This window comes from Onychomys torridus, chromosome 2, assembly GCF_903995425.1.
Source record: "Onychomys torridus chromosome 2, mOncTor1.1, whole genome shotgun sequence".
NCBI lineage: Eukaryota > Metazoa > Chordata > Mammalia > Rodentia > Cricetidae > Onychomys > Onychomys torridus.
In genome coordinates, this window is record NC_050444.1 from 155,272,986 (window position 1) to 155,296,813 (window position 23,828).

General features: G+C 48.0%; 1 protein-coding gene across 2 annotated transcripts in view; it reads right to left on the bottom strand.

The window, feature by feature from the left end:
• The window catches only part of Plekhm2 (pleckstrin homology and RUN domain containing M2), a 46,418-nt gene extending 38,060 nt beyond the window's left edge, over positions 1-8,358 (bottom strand). For both annotated transcript variants that reach the window (XM_036177371.1, XM_036177370.1), the window contains exon 1: positions 8,247-8,358. In XM_036177371.1, coding sequence (XP_036033264.1) covers positions 8,247-8,306 — 60 coding nt within the window. In that variant the 5' untranslated portion in view covers positions 8,307-8,358. The remainder of the gene's footprint in view (positions 1-8,246) is intronic.
• Between the last annotated feature and the right edge of the window lie 15,470 nt (positions 8,359-23,828).

Consider the following 23,828-nt stretch of genomic DNA (forward strand, 5'->3'; position numbering starts at 1 on the left):
ACCAGAGAGGCCACCTGTGGATACGGAGAACAGTCAGCTCTGACAGCAACACACCATTCACACTCAGCTCCTATCTCAGCGTCTCGACCACTGCACCTCACACAGTGTGCTGCTAGACCTAACATTGGCAGCGGACAGCAGATTTTCAGCAGTTTTTCCATGACCCTTCTTTCACACCAGGCTCCACTTAGATGAGTTTTGAGGAAGATGACAGGATCACCATGGAACCACCCAACTCTTGAGCCTCGGTCTACCATGGAGCCTGCTATGGCCAGCAGGTGGCAGTTTCTCTAAGCCCAGGACCTGGCCCTTCAATATGAATGGCTCTAAGCTAGAGCCAAGCCCAGGATGGACAGGACCACAATGTCACGCGGCTTCGAATAGAAACCTGATGTCAGAGAAGCGTCACAAAAAAGGAGAAGTAGATTGTAAGCCGAATAGGCAGGGCTCAGGACAAGCGGGACCACTTGTCACACATCAGTGGGGTGACCTACAGGGTCAAGCCCTGCCTGAGGGTCCTTCAGAGTCTCTTCTGCAACTAGAAAGAGGCAAGGCCAGAGCTACAATCCAGCAGAGGGAAAAGAGAAGCATCTCACTTAGTAAAATGTACGTGTGGCTATTATTTTATTTAGCTCTTCACGAGGTGACTTCAGTCATTGGGGGTTTTAGAACATTTTCCTGGGGGCTGGAGAGGCGGCCCAGCTGTTAAGAGCACTGGCTGCTCTTCCAGAGGACCCGGGGTTCAATTCCCAGAACCACATGGCAGCTCACAACTGTCTGTAATTCTAGTTCCAGGGGATCTGACACCCTCACACCAATGCATATAAAATAAAGTCTAAAAAAAATTCTTAAAAAAAAAAAAAAGAACATTTTCCCTGGAAGCAGAGAGAACAAAACTATTGATCTAAAGCATTGGGCTAGGACTTTCACTAATTTTCAATGCACTAGCAAAGTGAAGCTATCTGGAGTTAAAAAGTAGGGAAAGCCCAGATGTGGCAGCATGTGCCTTTAATCCCAGCACTCGGGAGGCAGAGGCAGGCGGATCTCTGTGAGTTCAAGGCCAGCCTGGTCTACCAAGCGAGATCCAGGGAAGGTGCAAAGCTACACAGAGGAACCCTGTCTTGAAAAACCAAAAACAAAAAAAAAAAAGAAAATCGGAGAGAAGCCCACTCCCAGGAAAGCTGGGCTGGGTGACGGCAGTAGTCTGGTTGCCAGAGTCCCCTGATCCAGACCCAGTGAGGCCTGGGGGCGGGGGCAACTCCAGCAGATGGAGGCCTGGGAGAGAGGCCTACAGTCAATGGGAGCTGGGGGGGGGGGGTGCGAGGGAGGCCTCCGGCTGATGGGGGCCCATGTGCTGGAAATAGGGCCTCACTGAGCAGGCGGCAGAGTCTACCTCCACGAGGCAGGTGAAGAAGCTGGCTAGACAAGCAGCCGCTGTGCCACCATCGATGTCTTGTGAATTCATTTGCCCTCTTAAGGACGGGAGACACAGGAAGGCTACTTTTCATACTTGCATACTTGAGATCTCTGTGGCTTTATTATTATTAAAAATAATGATGATAATAATAATTTTGAAGGTAGGGTCTAGGCTAGCCTTAACTTCATGGCAATCCTCCTACTCCAGCCTTCCTACGGCTAAGTTTTTTTATTTTTTATTTTTGGTTTTTCGAGACAGGGTTTTGCTGTAGCTTTGGAGCCTGTCCTGGACTAGCTCTGTAGACCAGGCTGGCCTCGAACTCACAGAGATCCACCTGCCTCTGCCTCCCGAGTGCTGGGATTACAGGCGTGTGCCACCACCACCTGGCTGAGTGTGTTTTTATTGTTTAAATTTTGGGTTTTTTTTTTTTTTTGAGACAGGGTCTTGTCTGGCCTAGGCTGGCTTAGAACTCTCTATGTAGCTAAGGATGATCTTGAATTTTGGATCCTCCTACTTTTACCTGCTAGTGCTAGGATTACAGGTATGCACCCCCACATAGTGCTGGGGGGTCCAGTCCAGGACTTTACACATGCTAAGGCAAGCAGCCTACCACTGAGCTACACCTCCGATCCATATTTATGTTTTCAGGATGTGTGTGGTGCATATGTGTAATGTAGTGTGTGTGTGTTTGTGTGTTTGTGTGGTGTGTACATGTGGTATGTGTATGGTGTGGTACATTATATGGCATGTGTGGTATTATGTATGTGTTGCATATGTGTGTGGTATGTGTGGTGCATGTGGTGTGTGTGTATGTGACATGGTGCATGTGTATGGTGTGTGTGTGTGTGTGTGGTGCATGTATGTATGGTGTGTGTGTGTGTGTGTGTGTGTGTGTGTGTGTGTGTGTGGTGCATGTATGTATGATGTGTGTGGTTTATGTGGTGTGTGTAATGTGGTGTGTGTGTGATGTATGTGTGTTTTCAGAATGTGTTGCTCAGCACAGTGTCACAAGCCTGTGGTGGCAGGAAGGCACTGTTACAGGAGGCTGGTCCCCTGGGCTACAGTGAGTTTGAGGTCAGCTCAGGCTACAGAGTGACACCCGGTCTCTCTTCCTCACTCAAGAAAAGACTTGTGTTCTTAGAGTAATTCTTGCTTTTCTCCTTCAGGAGCAATCCGTGCTGAAGTTAACCTCCCGAGTCTTCATCACACTGGCTCAGGCCATGCAGCACTAGCTTGACTCTGAAACGGGCTTAGATAAGATTTGACTAAACAGCCTTCATCTTCTACTATAATGTTGCTTCCAGGTGGACGGAGACCTTATCCCTGTCCCGTGTGACCTTCCTAGGGCTTAGGACAGTGGTTCTCAACCTTGCTAATGCTGTGACCTTTTAATACAGTTCTCATGCTGTGGGGACCCCCAAGCATAATATTATTTCCGTTGTTACCTTATAACTGTAATTTTGCTGTTGTTACAAATCCCAATGGAAATAGGATGGATATGCAGGACAGATATGTGACCCACAGGTTGAGAGCAATGAAGACCATAGGAAGGTACTCATGAAACTGAAAACGCTCCATCACCATGTGATTCACGGTGCCCACATTCACCCTGCAAACCTAATCTCACATAAAGATGCAGCCGCCGCAATGCACACTGGGCTACTACAGGCCTGCTCACACTCAGTTCTCTGAAAATGCTCCCCAGCCTGCCTTGACAGGGACTTTTTTGGGTATACCCACATGTCCATATATAAACTACTGCCTGTGGGCCAAATGTAGCCTACCTACCTATTTTTATAAATGTTTACTGAAATACAGCCTCTCCCATCAGTTGGTTGCTTTAGAACAAAAAAGGAAAGAATTGGGTAATTTCAGCGAAGGCTATACAGCTTGAAAATATCCACCACCGATCCTTTAAAAAGTTTATAGGAAGCAGGTCATGGTGCCCCAGGTCTATAATTGTAGCTATTTTGGAGGCTAAGGAAAGAGGACACAAGTTCAAGAGCAGCCTGGGCAAGGTAGTAAGACCCTGTCTCAGAAAAGTAAAGAAGGAACACTCAGGATGTAGCTCAGTGGGTGGAGCATCTGCCCAGCCTCCAAGAGGCCCTGGGTTCAATCCCCAGCATCCCACAGAAGCAGGGTGTGGTGATGCCCACCTGTAATTCTAGCACTCGGGAGGTGGAAGGGAAGGTCAAAAATCATCAGGGGTCATTTTTGTCAGCCTGGGCTATCTAAAAAAATAAGGTAAGATAAAAGAACAAAATAAAGAAAGGCTGTGACCGTAGGTCATGGTAGAGCGCTTATAGAGCATGCACAAGGCCCTGGGTTCCAGCCCCATCACAGGGAAAACACACAAGGAAACACTGTAAGTTGCAGTAGCAGCCGAGACAATATTTCGGCCTGAGAGTGTAGTAGGCATTGGCTGAGCATTGCAGGTGTACTGTCTCATGGAACTGAATTCCCATTGTAACATCACGAGCAGAGTCTGACCTGTGAGGTCACAGAGGCTCCACTGTCTGCCAGAATCCAAAGCCAGGCCTGGGTCTGTGCACCTCTGGCCTGTGTGCCAGGCTGTATGGCTTTTCCAGGGTGCACATTCTAGCCACATCTGGCAGAACCCTTGACACTTTTGAGATCAGTCCCTCTCCTCACCCTCAGAAGAGGACCTGGGGGTCCCATTTCTTTGGGGGAATGTTCCTTCTAGCTTGAATGTCTACTTCTCTGTCTACTTCTCTCTCTCTAAGAATTCCACAGTCTGTCTAGGCTTAGTTAAGGTCTCCCTCTCTCAACCAATACAGAGTCTCAGATGGCTGCAGCTGCTGCTTAAAAGGTTTATTTTCATTATTTTATTGATGTGTGTCTCTGTGTGTGGGTATGTGCACATATTGCAGAGAGAAGAAGGGAGTCAGTCACCTGGAGCTGGAATTACAGACAGTAGTGAGCCACCCCATGTGGGTGGTGGGATTCCAACTTAGGTCCTCTGGAGAAGCTGCTTGTGCTCTTAGCCACTCGGCAATTTTTTTTTTTTTTTTTAATTTAATCCTCCTTTTCTATCAGCAGTTCTAGTGACTGAACCCAGGACGTCCAGCTTGCATACCATCTCAGGCTTGCAGGCACTTTACCCACTATGCCATCTCACCAGGCCTGCCATGGCCACCCTTAAGAGCACAGACAGGACTCTTTTCCTTACTGTTTTGAGATAGACCATCACTGCATAGCTCCGGCTGCCTTCAAATAAGTAGCCCCGACTAACATCCTGCTCAGAGTAAGTCTTATTAGATGCAGAAATCTTCTTTATTTTTTATTTATTTATTTTTCGAGATAGGGTCTCACTATGTAGCTCTGGCTGTCCTGGAACTATGTAGACCAGGCTGGCCTCAGAACTCATAGAAAGCGGCCTGCCTCTGTCTCTGCCTCCCGAGTACTGGGCAAAGGCATGCACCACTATGCCCGGCTAGCAGCAGAAAGAACCTTAAAAGAGGCCAGGCATAGTGGTGTGTGCACCTTTAATGCCAGCACTGGGGAGGCAGAGTGCGAGGTCCAGCCTGGTCTACATAGTGAGACAATTTAAAAAGAAAGAAAGAAAAGCAGGAGGCCCAGAGAAATGGCTCAGTGGGTAAAGGCGCTTGCTACCGAGACTGACAACCTGAGTTTGCTTCCTGGAACTCACATGGTGGGAGAGAACCAGTTCTCCAAGTTGTCCCTGACCTCCACTCTCCCACCGGGCATCTACACATACAGATACATGCGTACACATACACATCTACACATACAGATACCTGCGTACACATACACATCTACACATACAGATACATGCGTACACATACACATCTACACATACAGATACCTGCGTACACATACACATCTACGCATACAGATACCTGCGTACACATACACATCTACGCATACAGATACCTGCGTACACATACACATCTACGCATACAGATACATGCGTACACATACACATCTACGCATACAGATACCTGCGTACACATACACATCTACGCATACAGATACCTGCGTACACATACACATCTACGCATACAGATACCTGCGTACACATACACATCTACGCATACAGATACCTGCGTACACATACACATCTACGCATTACAGATACCTGCGTACACATACACATCTACGCATACAGATACCTGCGTACACATACACATCTACGCATACAGATACCTGCGTACACATACACATCTACGCATACAGATACCTGCGTACACATACACATCTACGCATACAGATACCTGCGTACACATACACATCTACGCATACAGATACCTGCGTACACATACACATCTACGCATACAGATACCTGCGTACACATACACATCTACGCATACAGATACCTGCGTACACATACACATCTACGCATACAGATACCTGCGTACACATACACATCTACGCATACAGATACCTGCGTACACATACACATCTACGCATACAGATACCTGCGTACACATACACATCTACGCATACAGATACCTGCGTACACATACACATCTACGCATACAGATACCTGCGTACACATACACATCTACGCATACAGATACCTGCGTACACATACACATCTACGCATACAGATACCTGCGTACACATACACATCTACGCATACAGATACCTGCGTACACATACACATCTACGCATACAGATACCTGCGTACACATACACATCTACGCATACAGATACCTGCGTACACATACACATCTACGCATACAGATACCTGCGTACACATACACATCTACGCATACAGATACCTGCGTACACATACACATCTACGCATACAGATACCTGCGTACACATACACATCTACGCATACAGATACCTGCGTACACATACACATCTACGCATACAGATACCTGCGTACACATACACATCTACGCATACAGATACCTGCGTACACATACACATCTACGCATACAGATACCTGCGTACACATACACATCTACGCATACAGATACCTGCGTACACATACACATCTACGCATACAGATACCTGCGTACACATACACATCTACGCATACAGATACCTGCGTACACATACACATCTACGCATACAGATACCTGCGTACACATACACATCTACGCATACAGATACCTGCGTACACATACACATCTACGCATACAGATACCTGCGTACACATACACATCTACGCATACAGATACCTGCGTACACATACACATCTACGCATACAGATACCTGCGTACACATACACATCTACGCATACAGATACCTGCGTACACATACACATCTACGCATACAGATACCTGCGTACACATACACATCTACGCATACAGATACATGCGTACACATACACATCTACGCATACAGATACCTGCGTACACATACACATCTACGCATACAGATACCTGCGTACACATACACATCTACGCATACAGATACCTGCGTACACATACACATCTACGCATACAGATACCTGCGTACACATACACATCTACGCATACAGATACCTGCGTACACATACACATCTACGCATACAGATACCTGCGTACACATACACATCTACGCATACAGATACCTGCGTACACATACACATCTACGCATACAGATACATGCGTACACATACACATCTACGCATACAGATACATGCGTACACATACACATCTACGCATACAGATACATGCGTACACATACACATCTACGCATACAGATACATGCGTACACATACACATCTACGCATACAGATACATGCGTACACATACACATCTACGCATACAGATACATGCGTACACATACACGCGTACACATACACATCTACGCATACAGATACATGCGTACACATACACATCTACGCATACAGATACATGCGTACACATACACATCTACGCATACAGATACATGCGTACACATACACATCTACACATACAGATACCTGCGTACACATACACATCTACACATACAGATACATGCGTACACATAGCAGAAAAGGGAAGCTAGTTAATCTCTTCAAATCACGCAAGGCAAGAGTTCAAACCGTAAAACGAAGTAGATAGAAATAAACGCATTCTGACTGCCCGTGTAGGTTTTCAGTGGATATGAATTCTGCCACCAGCTTGGGATCCTTTTGTGGTCCCTACTCCTACTCTTTGTGGAGTCGCGCTGTGTAGCCCAGGCTAGCCTGGATCTCAGGATTCCGCTCTGGCCTCCTGAGTGCTGGGATGGCAGACGAACACTACCACACCCGACCTTTTGAGGCTGGCCCGTCTCCTCAACTCACATGCATGCCCTTGACAGGTAGTCATTTCTACCCGAACTGGGGCAATGACCAATACCAGCAAGCCCCAACGCAAAGTATCTCAGCGTCACTCTGTCCCACGGCTCACTATCCAAAAATACAATCCTAGGCGCTTCAGGTCCTCAATCAGAGCTCTGCAATTAGCTTTTTCAAAACTGCCATCCTGGAGTAGGATGACTTGCGGACTCGCCAGCACACCAGGCAAAGTCGCGGGGCACAGAGCTGGGGTGACCAGCAAGTGCTGGTCCTCGGCCTTTGCCCTGAGTTAGGATGGATGCAGTGAATTCCTTAGGGATGCTCTCTATGCCGGATCCTCCCCGGAGCCTTCCCGAGGTGTCACCTCGGGAAGGCAAAGCCGGGTCGGGCACCGGGGAGCTCCGAGGACACTGACCTCAACTTTATTTTTTAAAAATAGCTCAGAGGCCGCGGCGCTCCCGGGAGCCGCCCGCTTCCCCTGCAGGGCTTGGGGGTCGCCGGGAGGACGGTGGCCCGGGGTCCCAGAGGCGACCCGGGAGGTGAGCGGCAGGGACCGGGGAGGGGCCGGGGCCGGAGGAGGCCGCTCACCTTCTTCACCGACAGCGAGATGTTCTCCAGGATTCGGTCCTTCACCTCCCGCGGCTCCATGGCGCCGCCGCCGCCGCCCCGTCGCCGCTTCCCGCGCCGGGCGCCCGGGGCCGCCGCCAACCGCTGCCGCCGGCCGTGCGGGGGCTCCGTCGTGCCGGCCGCGGGCCCCGGCGCCCGCCGCCCTCGCCTCGCCTCGCCCGGGCCGCGCTCCGCCGCCGCCGCTGCCTCCCGAGCGCGGAGCCGGGAAGGAGACGCGGGCTGTGCGCGGCGGCAGGAACTGATGTCAGGCGGGGCGGCGCCAGCAGCGGCCGGGAGGGACGGCGGGGACCGGGCGGGTCCGCCTCCTCCGAGACCCGGGGCGGCCGAGACCTGGGAGCTCCTACACTCGGGGACTCAGAGATCCGGGGCCGCGGAGACTCCGGGACCTGGAGACCCGGGGATTCGCACAGCCCGGACCACATAGACCAGGGACCTCATAAAGCCGGCGGCGTCGTATAAACCAGAGGACTCAGACCTGGCACCGGGGAGACTCGGACCACAAACACTCTGGGACTCAGAGACACCCCCGCCCCCAACCCTCCACTCACTCCAGCACAACTCCTCACAGATCTGGGACTTGAGATCTGGGACCTCACAGATCTTCAGGGACGCCCTGTCAAAGACCCCGGGGACCTCACAGGCCCCAGCACCCCACCCTGCCCCAAGTCTTCAGAGACACTGTGTTATCTCCCACCCCGGCCCCTGCAACAGGGCCCTGCACAGGCCTGGAAACCCGCACAACTCCTTAGAGGTCGCCCACTCCCTCCTCGCTCCCATCCCCCTTCCCTGCAACATTCAAAGACCCTCCTCCCAGGATCTGTCCAACCCCTTGAAGGCCCCCTCCCACTCAGGACCAGCGCAGACAGTGCCCTTCCCTCATTCCAAATGGCATTCCTCACCCATGCCCACAGGGAATCCAGACATACCCGCATACTTGGGAGAATGGAGACAAGGCCTGGCCAGTCAGAGACACCTACCCATCTCTTTCCAACCCCTCCATGTACACCCCGGGGTTCAGTGAGTGGTCTGGACAGCTTAGAGACTCCAGCACCCAAACTTGGCCCTGACTCCAGAGCTCCGTCCTCCATCCTCCCCAACCTTGGAATTCATCATGCTCAAAGTCCAGTCCTCAACTTCAGGCCACTGAAAATCCCTGGCGGCTCTCCGACCTCCAAAACAAACTCTTTGCCCAAGCAGCCTTCCTACCTTCTGTGCTGGCCAGTTTTATGTCAACTCCACACAGGGACACAAGCTAGGGTCATTTGAAAGGAGGGAACCTCAATTAAGAAAATACTTCCAGAAGATGGCTGTAGGAAAGCCCGTAGGGAGTTCCTGCCTCGGCTTCCCTCGGTGGACTATAATTCCGGATATATAAGCCGAACAAACCCTCTCCTCTCCAAGTAGCTTTGGTCATGGTGTTTCATGTTTCATCACAACAGTAGGAAAGTAGCTAAGACAACTTCCTACACCCTATTCTCTCAAGAGCTTCTCTCCCACAGCCCGAGACAATTTAAGGGACATACTCCCTGCCCCAAACTCACCAACTCCATGCTTGGGTTCTGTCTCCTACCCTGGCTTACTTCTCTAAGTTTGATCCCCAAAGAAACATACCCTCACAGAACAGTAAGTCCATTCTTTAATTTTCAGACAGCAACGTTCTCACTCCGGCTTCTAGTTTTTACTGCGCAGGCTAACATCACCCCTACAGCACAAAGTCTATCGCCTATGAACAGAGGACCCCACCCTTCCCCTGACCTCCAAAGAGAGCCCAAAGATGATGATACTTTTAAAGGTTCTTTCCCTAGGAATGGATAAGGGGACAAAACAAACTCCTGCATTCCTTACCACTTCGGGCTAGTGGCATCGAGAGCTCTCAGCACTAATCATGTGGAAACGGTGTTAGCCAGGCGGCACACACCTGTTATTGCAACACTTGGGAAGTGGAGGCAGGAGGATCAGGGGTTACAAGCCATTCTCAGCTACATGGTGAGGTGAATTATAGGCCAGCCTGGGCTATATGAGACCCTGTCTCAAAACAAACAAACAAACCAAACCAAACCAAAACAACAAGCCAAGCAAAAACATTAGTCTGTGCCTATAATTCCAGTGCTGTCTTTTGTTTTGTTTTGTTTTGTTTTAGGGTTGTTGTTTGTTTGTTTTTCGAGACAGGGTTTCTCTGTGTAGTTTTGGTGCCTGTCCTGGATCTCATTCTGTACCCCAGGCTGGCCTCGAACTCACTGAGATCCACCTGGCTCTGCCTCCCGAGTGCTGGGATTAAAGGCGTGCATCACTGCTGCCTGGCCTTATTTTACTTTTTGAGACAAGTCTCACTCCGTGGCTCTGGCTGGCCTGAACTCGTTATGTAGACCAGGCTGGACTTGAACTCACAGAGCTCAGACTTCCCCTGCTTTCCCAGTGCCATGACTGAGGGTGTGTACAGCCATACCACTAGCTCCAGTACTAGTTTTTGAACCAGGGATCTCACCCTAGCCCTGCCTGGCCTTGAATGTGAGGTGATCCTCCTGCCTCAAACTCCCTGAGACAGGCCTCTCCAGGATCAACTGGAAACAAGTGTTTTTCATAGAATCCAGACTACGACTCCAGGAATCACTTGGATGTTTTTCTGAGCCCATGATCCATTTTATATTTTTGTAGATTGTTCTAGCAGGCCACCCTAAGTACTTGGTCCAACCTTTAGGAAGAAAACTAGAGTCTCTATAGCAACTGAAGCCAGGGAGTTTTTAAATTTGTATTGAACTCAGCAAAGTAAGAGGCATCATGAAACTGGGTAGAGGACATATCAGTTGGGGATCAAGGTTGTATTTGTTGCCCAGGTAAAGAAAAGATGGAGCCTGGTGGTGGTGGCACACGCCTTTGATCCCAGCACTAGGGAGGCAGAGCCAGGCAGATCTCTGTGAGTTCGAGGACAGCCTGGTCTACAGAGTGAGATCCAGGACAGGCACCAAAACTACACAGAGAAACCCTGTCTCAAAAAAAAAAAAAAAAAAGATTGAGGGCAATGGACACATTACATTAAATGATGAAATAGAGACACAGATGCTTGAATGAATGACTCCCTCCCAGTCCTTCCTAGCCAGGGTGCCTATAGGGCCCAACCTGTGAGACACAGGCCCAGCTCTTGAGAACGGCTCAGACCAAAAGTGTAACCAATGAGCTCTGTCACTCTTTGATGCTGAACGTGAAGTCACCTGCTCAGCACTGTGGTCTAACAAATGCCTCTTCGTGATTTAAACTCAGGACAGATTTTGTGAGTGTGTGTGCGCGAGCGCGTGCCATAAAACAACTTACCATGCCATGCTTAGGAACACTATCCACCTCCTTTGAGACAAGGTCTCTCATTGGCCTGCCACTCACCAATTAGTCTAAATGGCTACTGCCTTCCCAGCTATGGGATTAGAATCATGTATCACAATGTCTGGAGCTGGGGAGGGAGGCAGTGTCCTTACACAGGCCTGAGCTTTGCAGACCAAACTAAACCCCAATTCCCCACCTCCTTTTGTTTTTTTGGAAACAATACTTCGTATAGCCCAGGCTTTCCTCTAACTCCCTAAATACTTAAACTTCTGATGGTTCCAGGGGCTGGAATGGCAGGCGTGTACCATCACATCTGATTTATACAGCACGAGGTGTGAGTCAGGGCTTTGGGCTGGAGAGATGACTCGATAGTTAGCAATGTTTGCTTTGCTTATAGACGACCTGGAGTTTCCTTCCCAGCACCCCTATTGGCTTACAATGACCAATGACCCCAGCTCCAGAAGGTCTGGTCTACACAGGGAGTTCTAGGCCATCCAGGACTACATAGTGAGACCTTGTCCTAAAAAAATAAAATAAAGTATAAATAAAATTAAAACACAAAGGAAAGCAAACTAGGGCTTGACAGCCTACCAACTGAGCGACATGTCTAGCTGAACAGACATTTTCATTCTTTGACTATGTGCTGGGAGTGTCCACTTCCTCTGTTATGTGGAAGGTGGTGACGTTTCCCCCATGCTGCCGCATCTGCACCTGTTGGAGTATTGTGGTCCCAAACAACTTTTTACAGCTTTTGGAGGAACACATGTTCTCTGCCTCCCAGCTTCCCAAGGTGTTCTGGGCTAAGTGTATATCTAGGAGAAGAGACCGCATGTGTGTTCGTACATACACCACTGCACCATGCTTTGAGTTTAAAAACAGGCTCTACCCTATCAAAAACAGGGTCTCTGGAGAGATGGCTCAGCACCAGCTATTCTTCTAGAGGACTGGGTTCGATTCCTAGCATCCACCACAAACATCTATTACCTTCAATTCCAGGGGACCTGACATCTTCTGGTCTCTAGGGGCACCAAGCATGCATGTGGTGCACAGACATACACAGAGGCAAAACATTCATACACGCAAAAATAAAGATTAAAAAACAAATATAAAAAATGACTCTGGGCAACGCAGGAGACCTGTTCCTGGGAGTTATGAAGCTGGACATTGAAAACCAGTCTTTTATTACACAACACTTCCCTATCACGTGAGAGCTCATGAGACTCTGAGTCAAAAGCATCAAAAATCAAAAGCCTGTGCTGATTCATGCCAGGGCCTCAGGCAAGACACTTGCCCTGGTTTCCAAATCAATGTCACAGAAAAAGGATTTCAAAGCCAGGTGTAGTGGCACAAGCCTGGAATTCCAGCACTTGGGAAGTACAGGCGGGAAGACCTGGTTCAAGGTCATCCTCATCCACACAGAGTGGGAGGCTCAACTGGGAGGGGGGGAGACCCTGTCTCAAAAAGCCAAAAAGCCAAAAAAAAAAAAAAAAAAAAAAGGAAGCTGAAGAGATGGCTCAGCGATTAATTAAGGGCATGGGTTCAAGTTCCAGCACCCCCATGGAGGCTTACAACTATTGGTAACTCCAGCCCCGGGGCATCTGATGCCCTCTGGCCTCCTTGGGTACCAGGAATGCAGATGATACAGATGCACAGACATACATGCAAATAAAGCACCCATATATATAACTAAATAAAGTTAATAAAAAGAGAGAGATGAAGTCTTCCCTTTCTTCCTGACTCTAGATAATTATGTTTGTGTTTAGAGGAATTACTGCCTTGGCAGCAGGCTGCTGACGCTGTTTGAGCCCTATTGGAGAGGGGACAACTGGACTGGCTGGTTCTATCTATCTACAGCACTCCAAGCCCCCATTCTGCATGACAGTCTCCAGAAGTGGACTGGACAAGCTGAAGCAAGGCAGCTTTATCCAGGGCTTTGATGTTATGTTGATAGTACCTTCTTCGAGCTTTAGCTAGTCAGTAAAATGGGTGGGTAGAAACTGGGCTATTCCCCAACCTCCTAGCTTAAAAAGCCTTCAGTAACTTCTTGCCATAGAGCATTCCTGTGTATGCGTGTGTGTGTGTGTGTGTGTGTGTGTGTGTGTGTGTGTGTGTGTGCGCGCGCGCGCGCGCGTGTGTGCGTGCGTGCGTGTCTGTGTGTCTGTGGTGTTTTTTACACTTTTTCTTTAAGTTTTTTTTTTTAAATAATTCTTATTTTATATGTAAGGGCATTTTGCCTGCATGTCTGTGCACCACTTGGGGAGGAGAGAAGAAGGAGTTGGACCCATCTGGAGTTACAGATGGTTGTGAGCTGCCATGTAGGTGCTACATGGAACCTAGGTCCTCTGGAAGACCAGCCAATGACCCTAATTGCTAAGCCATCTCTCCAGTTTGAGACCCCCACCACCCATTTTTAGTTTTAATTTTTTATTGTGTTCCTTTTTGTTTGTTTGTTTTTCTGAGACAGGTTTTCTCTGTGTAGTCCTGCCTGTCTTAAAACTCACTCTGTAGACCAGGCTGGTCTCAAACTCACAGAGATCTGCCTGCCTCTGCTTCCTGAGTGTAAATGGACATTTCATGTCCTGACTGCCCATTACCAAATAACCAATTCAGAGGCTGAATATGAATTATAAATGTTGTTACTAGCTAAGTCTTACATTTATTTGCTCTTTTTTTTTTTTTTTTTTTTGAGCTGAGGATCGAACCCAGGGCCTTGCAATTGCTAGGCAAGCGCTCTACCACTGAGCTAAATCCCCAACCAAATCTTACATTTAAATGAACCCATATTTCTATGCTTTGCCACAAGGTTCACGGCTCATTTTTATGCATCCTGCTTGCTTGGCGGCTGGCTGGTGTCTCTCCCGACTCCATCCTCCTTCTTCCCATCATTCTCAGTTTGGCTTTCCCGCCTAACTTCCTGCCCAGCTATTGGCCTGTCAGCTTTTATGAACCAGTGGGAGTAATATTCATAGTGTAGAAAAGGATTGTTGCACAGCATCTGAGTGCTGGGATTAAAGTGTACACCACCACACCTGGCTAGTTTGTTCTCTTTGTGTGTCATTATTGCCTTGGCTCACAGAGATTCTGCTGGCTCTGCCTTCCAGTGCTCTGATTACAGATATGTGCCATCACACCTGGCTTTTTTTTGTTTTGTTTTGTTTTTTAAAGAATATATATATATCATGTATGTCTGCAAGCCAGAAGAGGGCACCGGATCTCATTACAGATGGTTGGGAGCCACCATGTGGTTGCTGGGAATTGAACTCAGGACCTCTGGAAGAGCAAGCAGTGCTCTTAACCTCTGAGCCATCTCTCCAGCCCCTGCGTTTTGGTTTTTGGTTTTTGGTTTTTCGAGACAGGGTTTCTCTGTAGCTTTGGAGGCTGTCCTGGAACTCGATTTGTAGACCAGGCTGGCCTTGAACTCACAGAGATCCACCTGCCACTGCCTCCCGAGTGCTAGGATTACAGGCGTGCGCCACCGCTGCCGCCACCACCGCTGCCGCCACCACCACCACCACCACCACCACCATCGCCCAGCTGTTTTTTTGTTTTGTTTTGTTTTGTTTTTTTTGAGACAGGGTTTCGCTATGTAGTCCTGACTATCCTGGAACTCACTCTGTAGACCAGGCTGGCCTCGAACTCACAGAGATTTATCTGCCTCTGCCTCTCAGTGCTGAAATTAAAGATGTGCACCACTATCCCCGGCTCGAAGAGTTTTTAGTTCAAGTAAGATAATCTTTTTTTTAAGCTGGCCATGAAATACATGCTTAGAAAGAAAGTGGAGAACAGCCGTGGACTGAGATGCTTCACACCTGACTTGGGCCTCTGCTTCTGTGAGACAGTGGATGTCACAGAGCTGCTGGCAGAGCAGAGCTGTTCACCAGTGTCAGTTAGTCTTTCCTATAAGCAGTTGTGATGAAAACGACTTAACAGTCTGTGGACTCACTACGCCTGAGGATGCTGTCTGTCTCAAAGCGGCTAAATTCCAAGTTCGCAGTCTCCTGGGGCAAACCTCTAGACATGCAGACCAAGCCCTAGCATCTGGGTGGGTTTCAGACAGGCATGTGTCACCCCTTTTATGACACAACCCACTGGGGCCTTTGAGATGAGGAAACAGGTGTGCTCTGTGTTCATGAATTTACTCATTTGAAACATGGGAGTCAGGGGCTGGGCTTACAGCTCACTTGGTTAGAGTGCTTGTCTATCACTAAGTCATGGGTTTGATTCCCAGCCCCCTATAAAACTGGGTGGTGGTGCATGCCTACAATTCCAGCGCTTGGGGAGGTAGAGGTAGAAAGACAAAGTTTAAGGTCATCCTTAGCTACATAGCAAGCTCTCTCAGGCTCCCTCAACAACCAAAGCTAAAACCTAAGTGCCACATTTATAGGCAGTGGGGTTATGGTGGAAAGGATGGCTGTAAGTGCTCCCTTTTGGGGGCTTATGAAAGGTCATGAGCAAGGGCCAGGCAGAGTGGCCTTTAAACTCCAGCACATGGCAAGCAGAGGCAGGGAGATCTCTGTGACTTTGAGGTAACCCTGATGTACATGGTAAGCTCTAGGACAATCAGGATTACACAGAGAGACCCCGTTTCAAAAAACAATAAAAAAAAAATCTTAAGCAAGATACAGGAGTGAATTTTAGACTGAGTGAGAAGCAGTCAGTCCTGGGGAGACAGGCAGCTATGCATTTGTAAAGTAGCCCCAGAAGGCCAGGGGTGCCATTTGTATAAAGATCTGAAAGGAATGAGTAAAAGCCCGGGAGGTCTGTGGGGTAAGTGCATTTCAGGCTGAGGAATGGCCTTGCAGGGAGAAGGGAGCATACCTTATTTAGGACCATGACAGCCAGCATGGCTTGGAGCTGGATCAAGGGAGGGAGTTGGGGGCTGATAGCAGAGGAGTGAACGGGCCTCAGAGACTCTGAGAAGGTTCTGGCCTGCACTCTGAGGGAGGGACCTATTGGAGGCGTGGAGGAGGGCCATGCAGGCTGTAAGACAGACTTGAGCCATGATCAGATGTCTTTGCTTTGAGGTGGCACCAACAGAGTGTAAGGTGAGCTGGCTATAGGGTGTGAGGAGTCCAGGAACACGGGAGGGAAGGTCCCTGCCACTTCCTCTCTAGGGTGCTTCCAGCTCAAGGACTTTATCATCTGGGATTGAAGAGAAAAAACATGAGCCTTTGGATCTTTGGGGAGGGAGCGACTTCACAGATAAGGACAGGTATCTGGTTAATCCCATGAGCACATGAATGACTCTGAACAAGGCAGCAGTATTTGGGAGCCACCTCGCCCTCTTCTGAGAGATTTCTCTATCCTCTGCTTGCAACACCCTTTGTCTGTTTGGAGAGTTTCACGTAGCCGAGGTTGGCCTCAGATTTGCTATGTAGCAGACGATGGCTTTGAAATCCTGATTCTCCAGCCTCTACCTCCCTAGTGCTGGGCACGCATTTATGCACCAGCATGGCCCATTTGATGTGGTGCTAAGGACAAATTCTGAGCCTCATGCTCGCTAGGAGGCACTCCAACAACTAAGCTACAGCCCAGCCCACATTTAACACAAGGTTTTGTTTTTTTAAGTTTTCTGAGACAGGGTTTCTCTGGGAAGCTTTGGCTGTCCTGGAACTCACTCTCTAGACGAGGCTGGCCTCAAACTTAGAGATCTGCCTGCCTCAACCTGCAGAGTGCTAGGATTAAAGGTGTATGCCGCCGCTGCTGCCGCAGCCGCTGCCGCCACCACCACCACCACCACCACCACCACCACCACCAGGCACAAGTTTTCTAAAACTTAAAAAAAAATCTATTTCATTGTAATTCTACTTAAATGAATGTTCTTTCCCTTCTTCCACTTCTCTCTCACCAGTTGCAGAGATAGGTTTCTTTCTTTTTTTAATAAAGATTTATTTTTATTTTATGTGCATTGGTGTTTTGCCTACATGTATGTCTGTGTGAGGGTTCCAGATTCCCTGGAACTGGAGTTACAGACAGTTGTAGGTGCTGGGACTTGAACCCAGGTGCTATGTATGAGCAGCCAGTGCACTTAACCTCTGAGCCACCTCCCCAGCCCTGTATATGTAGATTTCTGCCCTAGACTTCTGACATATACTTCCCTGGCACACTGAGTCTATAGAGTATTCTTCTCTGCAGCACTAGGTATTTAGTGCTAAGCAACTACTCTTACCACCTCAGCATTGAAAAAAAAATGTAGCTTAGTTGGTAGAGTACTTGCCCAGCAGGCAGGAGGCTCTGGGTTGGATCCTGTGTACCCCATAAACTAAGTATGGTGGTGCACACCGGTAATGCTAGCACTAAGAGGTGGAGGCAGGGGAGTTCAAAAGTTCAAGGTCATTCTCAGTTCTCAGTTATATCTTTCTTGGTCAGCCTAGGCTATAGAAGATCTGCCTATTGCAGCATGAATCTTAAAAGTTTTTTTTTCCTGAGATGTGGTTTCTCTGTAGCTTTGGAGCCTGTCCTGGACAGGCCTGCCTCAAACTCACAGAGATCCACCTGCCTCTGCCTCCTGAGTGCCGGGATTACAGGCATACGCCACCACCGCCTGGCAAAAGTTCTTATTAATAAAATCAAACCTGAGGCCAGTTATTGGGGTGAACGCTGGAAGATCAGAGAAGCAAGAACAAGCCACAGCTACCTCACCTCGCCAGTTCCTCAGCTGATTCTGTTTCTTCAGGCTAGAAGCCTCTGATTCCTTATCCAAATGGGTCTCAGCTGAACTGCTGCTCAAAAGCCTGAAAGCTTAACCAGCCAAATGCTTTTAGTTTCTGGCCCTCACGCTTTCTGCTTCCTACCATCACTCCCTGGGATTAAAGGCATGAGTCACCATGCTTGGCTGTATCCTTGAACAGATGGATTTCTGCCTCTGGAATGCTAGGATTAAAGGTGTGTGCTACCACTGCCTATCCTCTATGTTTAATATTGTAGCTGTTCTGTCTCTGACCCCAGATAAGTTTATTAGGGTGCACAATATTTCAGGGAACACAATACCACCACAGCCTATGAATAAATTAAACACATTATTTAGAAGTCTTAAGATAGGAATGGAGTTGTCCTGAGGCTCAACCATAAGAAACTCAACTCCCCAACAGTTCTGGAGCCGGGAGTGGTGGCACACCCCTGTAATCCCAGAACTCTGGAGGTGGGAGCGGGAGGATCAGTTCAAGATCCTTCTCAACTACATAGCCATTTGAGGCCAGGCTGTGATTCATAAAACCCTATGTCAAAGAACAAAACACAGCAGATCTAAATTGTGAGTCTGTTTTTGAGCATAGAGTTGGGAGTCAAATCTGCTAGTCTCTGATCAGATGCAACAGAGCTGATATTCTGTGACAGAATGGTGTTAGCCAATTCCTCGCTCTCCTGGAGACACTCTGACCTGGAATTTAGTGCAGTCTTCCAGTCTTAACCCATGCTTACAGATGCGGAGAGCCCACAGCTATGAGACACTAGCTAACCTGTGTGTCCCTGCTTCCATTTCTGTTGGGTGTGGCCAGGTGACTGGTTCTGGTCCACCCCCACACTTCCCCTCCCTGCCTGCCTTACTTCTATCTCCAACAGAGCAAAGGACTGAGCAATTTAAGAACCTCATGAAGAAGCCGGTGGTGATGGTGGTTGTGCACACCTCATTAATGAGGAAGCAGAGGCAGGCACATTTTTTTTTTTTAGTTCCAGGCCAGCCAGGGCTACACAGAGAAACCCTGTTTCAGGGGGGAAAAAAGAAAGCAAGAAAAAAAAAAATCAATTTCCTAGCTAGCCATGCTGGCATATGCCTTTCAATCACAGCACTGAGGCAGGATCAGGTTGAGGCCAGCTCGGGTATATACTGAGATCCTCACTCGAATACCCTGGTATGCGCACACACACCACACAGAATAAATATAAGAACTAAACATTCCCCCTCACCCACACAAACCCAAAGCAAACAAATAGATTATACTTTATAGCCCCTCTTACAGTCTGGTGTGGCCACATGACGCAACACCACTGTTGTGACCTCACATCTAGTGTGTTCTTTAGCCAGCTATTAGTCTAAGCACCTGTTCAATCCTTACAATCATGCCCACCCTGCCTCCTTTCGAGTATGGTTTGCATGTATACATGAGTGTGCATGTGCTGGTCAGAGATCCCTGCTTCCTTTATCACCCTTCACCTCATTTTTGGAGACAGATTTTCATGGAATACAGCACTCATCAACTGGTTATGCCGGTAAACCAGGGAGCCCTGGGACCAGCCTGACTGGCCCTCTTCTGGCTATGGCACCTGGCTTCTTCTCATGTGGACCCTAGAATCTGAACTCAAGTCTGCATGCTTGTGAAGCAGGCACTTGACTAATGGAGCCACCTCCCCAGCCCTTTAACAGTCCTCATTTTATCGCTGGGCAGTGGTGGTGCACGCCTTTAATCCCGGCACTCGGCAGAGGCAGGCGGATCTCTGAGTTCGAGACCAGACTGGTCTACAGCGTGAGACCCAGGACAGGCACACAGAGAAACCTTGTCTTGAAAAACCAACCAAACAAAAAACAAAAAACAGTCATTTTACATAGGAAGAAACCGAGTCTATTAAGTAGCAAAGCTATATCCAAGCAGCCTGGCTCCAGTTCTCAACCTCCTTTAATACAGTTCAAGTCGTGGTGACTCTCAAACATAAAATTACTTTCATTGATATTTCATAACTGTAGATTTTGTTATGAATCATAATGCAAATATCTTTTCCAGTGGTTTTAGGTGACCCCTGTGAAAGGGTTGTTTGATCCCCAAAAGGGTTTGCAACCACAGGTTGAGAACCACTGCTCTCCACTACCAGTACTGTCTGGGTTGTTTTGTTGTTTTGTTTTCTGAGACAGCGTTTCTCTGTGTAGCTTTGGAGTCTGTCTTGGAACTGGCTTTGTAGCCCAGGCTGGCTGGAACTCACAGAGATCTGCCTGGCTCTGCCTCCCACGTGCTAGGATTAAAGGCGTGTGCCACCACTGCCACGCTCAAAATGCTCATATAACATCTACAGGGGGCAGATCTTCAGCAACCTGGACAGTTTCATGGCTGCTCATTCTTTCCAGGTTTGGGTACCTAGAACAGTGCTGCCCCAGTATACAGGCGGAAGTAATTTAAAAGGCCAGGGAGTAGGAAACAAGGACCGAGGTGAGCTAACCGTCTCAATTTAAAAGAAACAGCTCAAACAAAATTCTTATGATAAAAACTTTATTATCTTAAATATCAAAGGTTTTACACATCACGTTTTCTTCAGAAAGTTCCTATTAAAGAAGAAAAATAAAATAAAGTGTTTGGATTATTCAGGGCTGACTTACATTTCAAAGCTTGACCAAAAAAAGAAAAGATAATCAAACTCAAAGGCATCTAGTGCGTTCAGCTGCAGACAGGTCCTAACTGGTGGCACAATGCAACCAACTCTGGGATTACTGAGTGCAGTTCCCATAAATTCTGTTTTCCCGACTCTTGAAGCATGTGAGCGTGACTGGACCACTGGCAAGCAGATTGTGCCAACCAGACTCGCTTCAAGAAAAGCCAGGAAACCTTGTGACACACAGGCAAGAAGCAAAGCGGGCTTCCTAGTCACAATCTGCCAGATGAGGCTAAGAGGCCATTGAACAAGCCACCAACCCAAGTCACCATGAAGAGATCTGGACACAAATGCACAATTGGTCTCTCATGAAAGGTGTGTGATATAGAGCAGATTTATCAACACAAAGGATCCCCCTGATGTCTCTCGAGAACTTAAGATGTCCAGGGCAGGGAAGAACCCAAGCTTAAGCACTGGGGTAGAATGATCTGAACCCATGTGTCTGCCAGGCTTTATGGTCCTGTCATGGGGCCCATAAACAGAGATCTGAATAGAGATCTGGCTAGCTCATGCAGGAACATAGGTCTACTCTGCACGTCACTGGTACATTTGTCTAAGTTTGCAGGTTGCAGGCTACTAAACTCTTATGTACGATCACTGCCCATTACTGCCCAGGCCCGGGAAAAATGCCCCTTACCACGTGAGCTGCCCCACCCCTCCTTAGACTGCTCACAGACACAGCCCTGTAAGACGCAGTCTGACCTTTTACTCTGTGACATCTCCTGATCTGTGGTTCAAACTTTGCAGGTAAAGAGACTCCTGTGTTCTTGATCTATTTTCTTGGTAGATTTCCCTAGATAGTGTCCTAAAAATTAGCAGTCCAGTCCCCCCAACAAACTTCACAAGCCAGCCCCCTGCTCATCTCCCCAGTCTTTAATTACTGATTAATTTTTGAACATATTTCCTAACTGTAAAGCTCAGAAATCACTAACAACCTACTTTCTTTCTATGCTTCAGGAATGCATACATTGGACTATCTTAAACAGAGGGTTGAAGAACGTTTTGCAGAGTATATCAAGTTTTACAAAGCAACCCTGCTTGCCCATCCCACCCATCGTTCACTAATCTTGCTGCTCTCAATTTTCATTTCCACACACTGCACTCAGTTGCCTTAAAATAGCACATCCTGCAGAGGCTTTTGCTGAGCTCTGCTCTCCCAGATGGTTGACATCCAGTGCAGCTTGGCTCACCAGAGGGTGGAGGATGCTGCACACCCACCCATCAGTGTGGCATACAGCCTCCTAAAGGAAAAGTAACTCACTCCTCTCTTCCATTTACCTGACTTCTACCCTGCCTGCTCCTTTCTGGTCAACAGCATTACACACTGATTCCTCAGCATCTTTTCAGTTATTTCTACTAAATTCCTATTTAAAATTATTTTTTCTTAGTAGTGCTGGGGGGTCAAACCCAGGACCTTGTACATGCCAGGCAGGTGTTCTACCACTGAACTACACCCATACCCTCACCTCACTTTTTTGGAGACAGGGTTTCATGTAACCAAAGCTGGCCTGAAACTCATTATGTAACCAAGAGTGACCTTGAACTTCTGATCCTCCTGTCTCTGCTTCTCCAGTGTTGGGGTTACATTTATATGCCACACCTGGATTATGCAGCGCTGGGGGCTGAACTAAGGGTTTCCTGCAGTTAGGCAAGCATGCTACTTATCAATGAGCTACATTTCCCAATTGTCTTTTATTTTTACTTATTTTGAGACAGTTTCTCCCTGTAGCCCACTGGCCTTGCACTTACAGCTTAAAGGTGTGTGCCACCACATCTAGACCCTAATTGTTTAAACAAAAGAAAACTAAACATTTAAACTCTAGGTTTATAGCATCTGACTCACTGTGGGCTTGATTTTTTCCCCAGTCAGTCCTAAATTGCAACCAAGTATGTTTAAAAAGAAAAGCATGTGACCCAGACATAGAATGTGCCTCTAACCTCATAGTCCCAACTGTCTGAGGACTGCTTGTTCAAGGCCAGCCTGGGCTACACCAAATCTCTTCTTCAAAACAAAAGCATGCCAATAAGTACAAACAGATCTTAGTTAACACTTGCCTCATGTCTCTCCTAGACTAAAGGCTTCTAAGGCCAGGCTCCAGTCTCCTTCAGTTGCTGCTGAGCTCCCAGGCTCAGGGGTATTCAATGTTTGATGAACAAAAACATGGGCTCTTGCTCAGACTGCATCACTTGACAGGAGCTAATTTCCTATCTAGAATGTAAGATTTGATAGTTCTCCTAACAGCACAAAAAGCACAACAGAAAACCTGACGACACCTAGAAACCATTTTTGGTATACAGGATGCAGAAACTCCTATCCGGGGAGACCTAATGTTTGACTGACGCAGGGTAAGAGTGAGTCAAAGCGGCCATGAGCCAAGGACCACATACCGTGGCCAGCCCTCTCCAGGAGAGCTGCCTTCTGACCTGTCCTGATACTCCCAAGATGTGATGCTTCTGCTATTCAAAAAAATTAAGGCACAAAAGAAAAGCAAGTACACCCAAGGCTCACCCCGATGTCCTTCCTACAGCTCTTTCTACCGACACTCAGAGGGTTAGGTAACTCACAGGAGCTCTGTGCCAGCCCTCAGGGACCGCTGAGTTGATTTTCTGCTGGCAAGAGGAACTCATTCCCAGGAAACACAAAATGCTATCTAACGTAACAACTGAGACGAGTGGCCTTCCTTCTCCAGGAGGGGAATATATGGTAACTTTTGCCTTTCTAGTCAGCCACAGACTCCTACATCACCAAGACTGGCTTTTACTTTAAGGATCAAACCCTGGGTCTCACATGCTATGCAGTAGCTCTACCACTCAGCCACGCCCCCAAGCCCCATGTCATTGCTAGTGATATACCCACCAGTCAGTTCAGCC